The sequence below is a fragment of the Rhinopithecus roxellana genome, chromosome 13 (assembly GCF_007565055.1).
Source record: "Rhinopithecus roxellana isolate Shanxi Qingling chromosome 13, ASM756505v1, whole genome shotgun sequence".
NCBI lineage: Eukaryota > Metazoa > Chordata > Mammalia > Primates > Cercopithecidae > Rhinopithecus > Rhinopithecus roxellana.
In genome coordinates, this window is record NC_044561.1 from 108303202 (window position 1) to 108313943 (window position 10742).

At 44.3% G+C, this 10742-nt stretch overlaps 1 protein-coding gene across 4 annotated transcripts in view; it reads left to right on the plus strand.

Moving 5' to 3' along the window:
- Window positions 1-10279, plus strand: part of PHF20 (PHD finger protein 20) — a 170099-nt gene extending 159820 nt beyond the window's left edge. For all 4 annotated transcript variants that reach the window (XM_030914946.1, XM_030914947.1, XM_030914948.1 and 1 more), the window contains 2 exons: window positions 616-799; window positions 7392-10279. In XM_030914946.1, coding sequence (XP_030770806.1) covers window positions 616-799; window positions 7392-7534 — 327 coding nt within the window. In that variant the 3' untranslated portion in view covers window positions 7535-10279. The remainder of the gene's footprint in view (window positions 1-615; window positions 800-7391) is intronic.
- Window positions 10280-10742: the final 463 nt, after the last annotated feature.

Here is a 10742-nt window from a genome sequence, read left to right on the forward strand (position 1 = left end):
GGATCAGGCAGGTTTCCTAGAGGTATCTGGCACATAAAACAAAGTCAGGAAATACTGGGCTGCAGCAAAGCAACCAGGGTTAACAGTCTCTTCCATTGATGGTAAGCTGACCTTGCTTTTATGTGCCTTACCCTATATCATCCTTGTGAACCTTCCAAATAGGTTTTACTACCCCCATCCTTCCACCGAGGGAGCAGAGGCTCAGGGACATGAAGTAGTCCATCTAGACTCGCACATTCAGCAGGAGATGGAGCTGAGACTTGAAACTCGTTGGTGTGACTCCCGTGTACTAACCCTCGTCTGCACTAGCCCTGCTCTAATCAGCTCTCAGGGCTCTGGAAGCCATTCTGTGAGGCTTACTATAGGCTAGGACATTGGCCCAGTCAGTAGGAAGCAGCTGTGGGTCCCCAAGCTAGAGTGCTACCTTGAGGTCATTGGAATTGGTACAGTGGGCAAGCTTCTGCCCAGTTCCGAAGTAGGAAATAGGAAAGGGAGGTAGGGATTTGGAGTATTGAAACTGCAGCTAGTATTTCAGATGGCTGCAAATGCTGGCTGGTTGAAAAATGGGCCAGGGGCGATCTCCATTCAGTCATTTCTATGTCATTGCATCCCCAGGTGAAGGAATATGTCTCCAAAAAGGCTCTACCAGAGGAAGCCCCTGCTCGGAAGCTGCTGGACAGAGGCGGAGAGGGGCTGCTGAGCTCCCAGCACCAGTGGCAGTTTAACCTGCTGACCCACGTGGAATCTCTTCAGGATGAAGTGACGCACAGGATGGACTCCATTGAGAAGGAGCTGGATGGTAGGGCTCCCTCCTTGGCCCCCTGTGCATTGGCATGCACTCTGAGCACCCCCAGACGAGCTGCTTTCTGAACCCCCCAATCTTAGTTTACAGGGACCACTGTACTCCTTACTTCTCTTCTTTTCAGCCTCTCCCCACCTCCATTCTCCCCTCAGGATGGACGAGCCTTAATTTTAGTATTTATCAGGTGCAAGATCTGCATGATGTTGGGTCCTGCCTCGCTTGTCTGACTGACCCCTTCTGTGAAGTTGAGTATGCAGAGAGAGGGCAACTGGCAGTCCTGCTTGCAGGAAATGTGTGATCTAAGCGAATCTTTACAAACAAGTTCTGTGAGAAATTAAAATTTTGACTTGAGTTTTAGGGTATCTGAGGATTTAATCTGAAAAACCTCTTATTTCAATCTTTGATAAAATCTAAAATGAAGCTTTCTGCTCATAAGCCAATAGAGATTTGAGAATTTGCCTGAGTCATTTGTGTAGCCCCAGGTATTCCTCCCAGATATTGGTGGTCACGGACAGGCCTGGAGGATCAAACCTGTAATGATGAACATGATCAAGTTCAGTCTCTCTCCAGGAAGTTGACGGTTTGGGTTGTTGAAATATTCCCTAATTATTTGTTTTCATGTTAAAAATGGAGCCGAGTTAAGAAAGAAATGTTTGAGGATTCTGGGTACAGTCCAGCTATGATTTTTTACTGTAACTGGGAATATAAAACATACATGAAATAACTCAGAAGAAAATGCCATCTGTTATACAAGTGAGGGCCATGAAGTGTGGCCAGGACACATGTGGCTGATGCCATGCCAGGGGAGGAGAGTGCTAACAGGAGGGCTTCCTAAAACTGCTGAGACTGAAGTTGAGCTTTAAGGAGAGTGATGGTGTTTCCTACTGGAGAGGACTCAGGGTAGATGATCTGGCTCGACTGGAGAAAGGGTTGCCCTGTTGGAGGACAGTGAGAGAGACAGCAAGACCTAGGCTGGGTGTGGTGGCTCACACCTATAATCTCAGTACTTTGGGAGGTTAAGGTGGGAGGATTGCTTCAGGCCAGCCTGGGCATCACAGTCTCTACAAAAAATAAAATTAGCCAAGTGTAGGGGTGGAGTCCCAGCTACTTGGGAGGCTGAGGTGGGAGGACTGCTTGAGTCCAGGAGTTGGAGGCTGTAGTGAGCTGTGATTATGCCACTGTACTCCAGCCTGTGTAACACAGACCCTGTCTCTAAAAAAATAAACTAAAAAAAGGAATTGTAACTGATGCCACTGTCTGTGAAAAACCTATTATTAGAGAGCTGAAGGAGGATATAACGCTAGACAAAAAAGTGTAGCTCTTGAGAGAATAGCAGTAGGAGTGGCTCCGAGCCCCTGAAAATAGGATTATCACCATGGAAACAGGGTGACTATTCGGTTGTTGCCACAGGGACCTTCCCTGAGGGGAGAAGTTAAAGTCTACTCACATCTTACCTCCTTAATCCTCTCTTCAGCCAGGTTCAGCCTCTCTAGCCCTGGATGTGCCGAATGGGCGGTGTGGCAAGAATGGTAGGCCTGAACGCCCTTCTTTGGCCTCTTGTATGTCTCGCTGACTCAGAGTCACATATTCTGTACATTTCTAAGACTCTAGGCCCTGAGAGAGATACTAAGAAAGCATTAAAATAAATGATAAAGCTTAAAGATTTTATTTAGGTAAACAGACTTTTGCATAGTATTTAAGAGTAATCAGAATCCCTTTTTAGGGAATCAACTCTTTATTTAAACACCAAGATAAACTAAGCTTTCATAACCAAGTTTTTAAATAGGAATTTGGATGTAACATTCCTTTTTTAAAAAGCTGGCCTGCTTAGCCAGGTGTGGTGGTGCACAACTGTAATCCTAGCTACTCGGGAGGCTGAAGCAGGAGAATTACTTGAACCTAGGAGGCAGAGGTTGCAGTGAGCTGAGATCATATCACTGCGCTCCAGACTGGGCAACAGAGCAAGACTTAGTCTAAAAAATAAAAAATTTTAAAAAATTTAAAAGCTGGCTTGGCGTGGTGGCTCACCCTTGTAATCCCAGTGCTTTGGGAGGCCAAGGCAAGAGGATCACTTGAGGCCAGGAGTTCAAGGTTACAGTGAGCTATGATCGTGTCACCGTACTCCAGCGTGGGTGACAGAGCAAGACCCCATTTCTTTTTTTTAAAAAAAAAAGCCTAGTAAGCTATTAGATGAAATGTATGTGTGTGTATATATATATATATATATATATATATATATATATATGCCATTGTTTTACAATTGGCCATTATTTAATTATTTATGTAGTTATGTGAACAGTACTTTATTTTGTAGCAGGATGAGTGGCAGACAAAACTCCTCAGACACTGAGTTAAAGAAGGAAGGGGTTTATTCGGCCAGGGGCATCAGCAAGACTTTTGTCTCAAGAGCCGAGCTCCCCAAGTGAGCAATTCCTGTCCCTTTTAAGGGCTCACAACTCTAAGGGGGTGCATGTGAGAGGATCATGACTGATTGAGCAAGCAGGGGGTACGTGACTGGGGGCTGCGTGCACCGGTAATTAGATCAGAACAAAACAGGATAGGGATTTTCACAGTGCATTTCTATACAATGTCTGTAATCTATAGATAACAGAACCAATTAGGTCGGGGTCAATCTTTAACTACCAGGCCCAGGGTGCGGCACCAGGCTGTCTGCCTGTGGATTTCATTTCTGCCTTTTAGTTTTTGCTTCTTCTTTCTTTGGAGGCAGAAATTGGGCATAAGACAATATGAGGGGTGGTCTCCTCCCTTAATTAATTAATTAATTAATTTTTGAGACGGAGTCTCAGTCTGCTGCCCAGGCTGGAGTGCAGTGGCATGATCTCAGCTCACCATAACCTCCACCTCCTGGGTTCAAGCAATTCTCCTGCCTCAGTCTCCCAAGTAACTGGGATTACAGGCGCATGCTGCCATGCCTGGCTAATTTTTGTATTTTTAGTAGAGACAGGGTTTCACTATGTCGGCCAGGCTGGTCTTGAAGTCCTGACCTCGTGATCTGCCTGCCTCGGCTTCCCAAAGTGCTGGGATTACAGGCGTGAGCCACTGCGCCCGGCCTGAACAGTACTTTAAAAGACAAAGGATATTTAATGACCATGAAAAGTAAAAAAGTCTTTTGGCATTAGAGATATTATTTTCTTAAATAAAAAATATTGCCTTGATGAGCAGTGGTATCTATACAGATGATCTTAGTGTATTTGAACAGAAATTTTTCCTCTGTAACCTTCTGTCTTGCTAGCAACCAGTATACTAGTTGGAAGCTGTTCTGCATCTTTAAAAGAGACACTTGGGATGGTGCAGCACATGGTGTGGACAGGCTGGCCTGCTGGATGCGGGGGTCCAGAGGAGATGCTGTTGACTTCCCACAGTCCTGGCTTTGTTCTTCAGCCCAGCAGACCTTGACAGACAGCTTCCATCCTAGGAATTCCACACACTCTTGTTAACCAAGCTCAGGCACTACTGAGTGGCTTAGACTCTTCCAGTCTGAGCGTTGGTGCACCTTCATACTGTGCATGCCTCCTGGGCCACTGTAGTATCGGGATGTCTTTGGTGAGCCTGGAACTAGATCTGAGGTAGTTAGGGTGACCTTAAGAGGGGCCTCTCAGCAACTGTAGGATCATAGGATCATCTTGCAAAAGATTGACTGACTCTCTTTGCTGTTGGAATGACCCATCCAGTCTTGACTGCCTTTTCTCCATTTATTTATTTATTTATTTATTTATTTATTTATTTATTTATTTATTTAGACATGGGGTCTCACTCTTTCTCGCCCAGGCAGGAGTACAGTGGCATCATCTTGGCTTACTGAAGCCTCTGCCTCCCAGGTTCAAGCAATTCTCCCTTCCTCAGTCTCCCAAATAGCAGGCAGATGCCTGCCACCACACCCGGCTAATTTTGTATTTTAAATAGAGACGGGTTTCACCATGTTGGCTAGGCTGGTCTTGAATTCCTGACCTCAGGTGATCCACCTCCCTCGACCTCCCAAAGTGTTGGGATTACAGGTGTGAGCCACCGCGCCTGGCCTCTCCATTTATTCTTGTGCCTGTTTGCTGAGCAGTCCCCTGTCTCCTTCTAGTTTTGTTTTGTTTTTTTTTTAAAGACTTACTGGTGTTCTGAAACTGGTCACTATGCAGTTTTCTTGCTCAGGAGGCCACTAGTTCCTCTCACGTGACTGATCTTTTACTCTTGGTTTTCAAGCTTAAGTCTGAGGAGGCAGTCTTATTTTTCTTATTTCCCAAGTCCTTGTACTTGCTGGAATTAGGAAGAAAGAGGGTTCCTCCTTCTTGGAACCCCCAAATACCAACAAGAAATATGATGGAGGAGGATAAGCTACACAGGGCCCAGAGCAATGGGTGGGGCATTTTGCTGGACCACACATTCCTTCTCTCGCTGTGTTTGTTGCAGGCTTGCCACGTTTCAGACACAGGTGAGTGTTAGGGACATAGTGGCAAGCAAGGCAGACTCAGCCTTAGCCCTCATGGAACTTGATCTAGTGGAAGAGACAGATATTAATCAAATCATCCCATTACCTGTAATTACAAACCATAGTAAATGCTCAAAGGAGAACACATGATACCATAGCACCTGTAACACAAGGACCAGATTCAGGGTATGGGGTTGGGGAAGGCTTCCCTAAAGAATAGCTCACAGGAAACAGAGGATTTAGAAAGGTGGAGAGGAAGGTAGGGCTGAGTCTTGAGGACAGGAGAGGATTGTGCAGTAGGTTGCAGGCTGCTTGATGAAGAGGTACTGGATGGGCCTTCCTTTTGCTGCACTCCAGGGTCCAGAAGGTGCTCAGTACAGGTTGGTGCATGGACTAGAAAGGCTTTAGGCAGGCTGGGAAAGCACAGGGGCTACCTGCAGGGGGTGGTTCTTGTCAAAGGTGCAGGGTTCCCAGATGGTCTCTCCCGAAATGCCAGAGCTTTAGGGGGTAGCTTGGGGAAGAACAAACATCTTTCTGTAGAGAAATACTTGTTCTCACAAGCGAGACAGCTTTCTAGATATTGAATCAATAATGATAATGTTAATTAATGCCTGAAATCTTACATTAAATATTTAAAGGGGCTGGGCATGGTGGCTCATGCCTATAATCCTAGCACTTTGAGAGGCCAAGGTGGGTGGATCACCTGAGGTCAGGAGTTTGAGACCAGCCCGGCCAACATGACGAAACCCCGTCTCTAATAAAAATGCAAAAATTAGCCAGGCGTGGTGGCCTGTGCCTGTAATACCAGCTACTCAGGAGGCTGAGGCAGGAGAATCCAGGAGGCGAAGGTTGCAGTGAGTCGAGATCATGACATTGTACTCCAGCCCAGGCAACAAGAGCGAAACGCTGTCTCAAAAGAGAAAAAAAAAGGCCATGCCTGTTCATGCCTGTAATCCTAGCACTTTGGGAGGCCAAGGTGGGTGGATCACCTGAGGTCGGGAGTTTGAGACCAAAACACAGAAATTCGCTGGGCGTGGTGGCACATGCCTGTAATCCCACCTACTCGGGAGGCTGAGGCAGGAGAATCTCTTGAACCTAGGAGGCAGAGATTGCAGTGAACTGAGATCGCGCCACTGCAGTCCAGCCTGGGTGACACAGTGAGACTCCATCTCAAAAAAAGAAAAAAAAATTAAAGGGAGAAAATAATATCAGAGTATTCTGTGCCACTGATGATTATGTATCAATCAGGAATTAATATGAAGCAAATCAGAGTTTATGATGATACAAATAGACCTTTTCAAGACCCTGTAGATTTTCATTTTTCTTGACAGGATGCTAAAACACCAGCCTCTCTGATTTTCAGCATGGGAAAGCTTTTTATTTTTTATTTTATTTATTTATTTATTTTTATTTTTTATTTTTTTGAGATGGAGTCTCGCTTTGTTGCCAGGCTGGAGTGCAGTGGTGTGATCTCGGCTCACTGCAACCTCTGCCTCCTGGGTTCAAGCAATTCTCCTGCCTCAGCCTCCCGAGTAGCTGGGACTACAGGCACGTGCCACCATGCCTGGCTAATTTTTGTATTTTTATTGGAGATGGGGTTTCACCACGTTGGCCAAGATACTCTCCATCTCTTGACCTTGTGATCTGCCTGCCTTGACCTCCCAAAGTGCTGGGATTATAGGCACGTGCCACCGCGCCCGACTGGGAAAGCTTTTTAAAGAGTGAGTAGTAACACTCAGAAAGGTGCTTCCTTCCGAGACTCCTAGACTCTGGTAACAGTGGCCTCTGGCAATTTGTGGCTGTTTAACCAAAATTGAATAAAATTTAAAATTCAGTTCCTCAGTTGCGCTAGCAATTTTCCAGCGCTCAATAGCTGCATATGGCTAGTGGCTACTATATTGGATGACACAGACTTGCACCATTTCCATCATTGCAGAAAGTTCTTTTGGACTGTGTTGCTCTAAAGCATTTGAGTTTTGTCCTGGGAGTACCACTTTGTAGAGCAGGTGTTGACACAGTGTTGGCTGAAATGGCCCTTCCTCCCTTGCCCATGAATGGTCTGATGGAATAAGGTGCTGAAACGCTTGCTGATGTTCTTGCAAATCAAGTGTTGGGAGCTCACTGGGTCTCATTTCTCTCTTCTGCCGACAGTGTTGGAGAGCTGGCTGGACTACACTGGGGAACTGGAGCCCCCTGAGCCACTGGCCAGGCTTCCGCAGCTCAAGCATTGTATCAAGCAGCTGCTGACGGACCTGGGCAAGGTGCAGCAGATCGCCCTCTGTTGCTCAACATGAAACTGGGCACCCAAAACTCATGGGAGCACAATCCTGGGGCACCTGCAGGAGGAGCTTCGCATATTTAAATAAATAAACCTAGCATGCTGAATGCACGTGACACCGACTGACTTCAGGGATCTGGGCCAGGAGTGTGATGGACATTGGACAAAGAGGCCATTTTGGCTGTGGGAGGACACTCTGATCTCGAAGCCTACCATAAAGGTAGCAAATAGACTCGGGATTCCCTTCTTCTGTGCACATCATTGAATGAAGGGAGTCTTTTTGCACAAACTTCACTTGAAATCGTGCCACTGATGATAAATGGAATGAGAGCCAAAAAAGTTTAGTTGGAGACAGTTGTAAATTCAATTTGCAGTTTATTTAATTGACTTTTCTGTCAGGTTGGGGCACATGCCAACTCCCTGGTTTCTTCCTGGCATGGTGTTTGGGCAGCAGACATCATTTTCCTTTTCTAGCTTCATGGGAATGTTGTGAGCTCACCACGCTGTGGAGGTTGGGAAGGAGCAGAGTCTTGGCTGCCCTGCTTTCTCCTTAGGACTCTTCACTTTTCTCACCACATCTCTTGCATGACTTCATGGTACTGGGGACAAGTTTGTATGCTTTCACCCCAGAGCTGGCTGGGTCATGGCTTTTGTAGCAGAGCCCATACAGCCTATGGAAGAACTAGAATCTCACAGTAATAAGAATCTAGGAGGAATTCCAAACTGAAGCAGGCAAGGTCTGGAACCCAAAGGACAGCATTTTCTACCCATTTCTTAATATTGACAGCTTCCCCGTTCTATTTAATGTCCAAAAATTTTTCCCAAAATTTCAAACTCTTTCACTGTAAAGATTTGTTACAAAGAATGTGGTTTGGGGAATTACCTTATTTTATATTGTTGTAAACAAACTTCAAATTATACATGTGCCGCTTTTCTCCTTCCTGAAGGGTATTTTCAGTAGTCAGTGTTTTCAGAATTATTTTGTTACTATACTTTAACATTTTAAATTTCCTGTTTGTATTATTTTGTGAGATCAAGGTGATTATGCTGCTTACGGTCCAGGTACAACCTATTTGTACCTTCTGAGACAATATTTGTGTTACTTTTGCAGGTTACGGTTCCACATGTAATTGCTATGTTTTGTTTTGTTTTTCCTTACTAGGCAAAGTTAAAATGTTCCATGCTTTGAGGAGTGACCCATTTCGCTACTTCGTTTTCTTATCACTTATCACTAAAGGCAAAAATCAAAGCACAGTTGTCCATTAACTCTTATAAGTTAATTATGGGTTTATGAGTCTGTAATGTTATATGCTGCAAACATTTACTATGTAAACGTGAAGTAGCCAGTAATATCTCAATAGTAGTAACAGTATCTTTAGCGACCTTTGGAATAGTTAAGCACAGGTCATTGTGGACATGAATTCAGGCCTCTGTACTAAAATCTATTTCAGGGAATGTTCTGTCTAGTGATTTGCTCACCATTTGATATATAATGAATTATAGGACAAGTATAAGCTGATCTGCTATAGCTGATCCATCAGAGAAAATACATGTGGCTATAACATCTATAACTGACGATTCCTCTACAAGAGGCTGTTTCTCACTGCTAACGTTGGTATTTCTGGCGTGGGAAGAAATGCACAGGCATGCATGGCATGTATGTTCAGACAGCTGCACTGTAAGAGTTGTTATGCAGTCTGAAAAGGGAAGAAACAGGATGGCTTTCTGTAGCCACAACTGTGAGGTGTGATGATTGTTGTATTATTAGATTACTGATATTTCTTTTCTGAAAATACATTTGAGTTTTAATCACATCTGTGGAAGCTGTAACTTTTAATGTAGTCAATTTCATGTCTTGTTCAACAATGGAAGCAGAAACTGAATTGCCCTAATTTTGCCGACTGGCCATTATTGGGTTTATTGTTTAAGTTTTTGGTAAAGGAAGTAATCTCATTTCATTCGTTGTGACTTTAGGGAAGCAGAGAAGATTCCCCAAGTTCTTGTAACCTCAGTGTGCTTCCCTAATTTAAAGCCATGTTGAGGGGCTCCATTCCCAATTCCTGGGTCAAGGTGAATTAATCCTAAGTTGGAGCACTGGAAACCATTATTTGCAAACATTGCTGTTACCATTTAGAAATATGTGCACTACCAGCCGGGTGCGGTGGCTCACGCCTGTAATCCCAGCACTTTGGGAGGCCGAGGTGGGTGGATCACTTGAGGTCAGGAGTTTGAGACCAGCCTGCCAACAGGGTGAAACCCCGTCTCTACTAAAAATACAAAAATTAGCCGGGCGTGGTGGCGGGCGCCTGTAATCTCAGCTACTCGGGAGGCTGAAGCAGGAGAACTGCTGGAACCTGGGAGGCGGAGGTTGCAGTGAGCCGCCGAGATCATGCCTTTGCACTCCAGCCCGGGTGACAACTACAAGACTCTGTCTCAAAAAAAAAAAAGAAAAAGAAAAAAAAGAAGTATGTGCACTACCTAAGTTTTGTCTTTTGAGAAAAACTATCCACCTATAAAAAATTACCTTGACAAAAATAGTTCCGCTTTGACTAATCATTTTGTTTCTTTAAGTGGTAAGTATATGCAAGGTGGATCCTTGATGAGCCAACATTGCACTGTGGATACATACCTATGTTTACGCGCTATTAGAACAGAAGGCGCTGTATATAGAAATGTTGCTTTGAAGCAATATTTGCAAAACACGCAAACTTCTGTATCTGTATTTGGAAAAAATAAAACAGGTTCTTGTTGCTATGTTTCAGTTACATATTGTTGAGTTACAGTCATGCATCACATAATGTTTCTGTCAACCATGGACCCCATACACAGGATGGTCCCATAAGATTATAATGGAGCTGAAAAATTCCTATCACTTAGTGATGTCCTGATGGTCCTACTGCATAGGCCTCGGCTAATGTGTGGATTTGTCTTAGTGTTTAACAAAAACCTAAAAAGTAAAATATATATTTAAAAAATTAAACTAGAAAAAAACTCAGAATAAGGATATAAAGAAAATATATTTGTATAGTTGTACCATGTGTGTAAACACAAAGTGTTATTACAGAAGTCAAAGTTAAAATTTAAAAGCTTACAAAGTAAAAAGGTTGGTCACGCAGGGTGCCTCAGCTGTAATCCTACCACTTAGGGAGGCTGAGGCTGGAGACCCTGTCTCTAAATAATTTCGGCTGGGTGCTGTCGCTCACGCTTGTAACCCCAGCACTTTG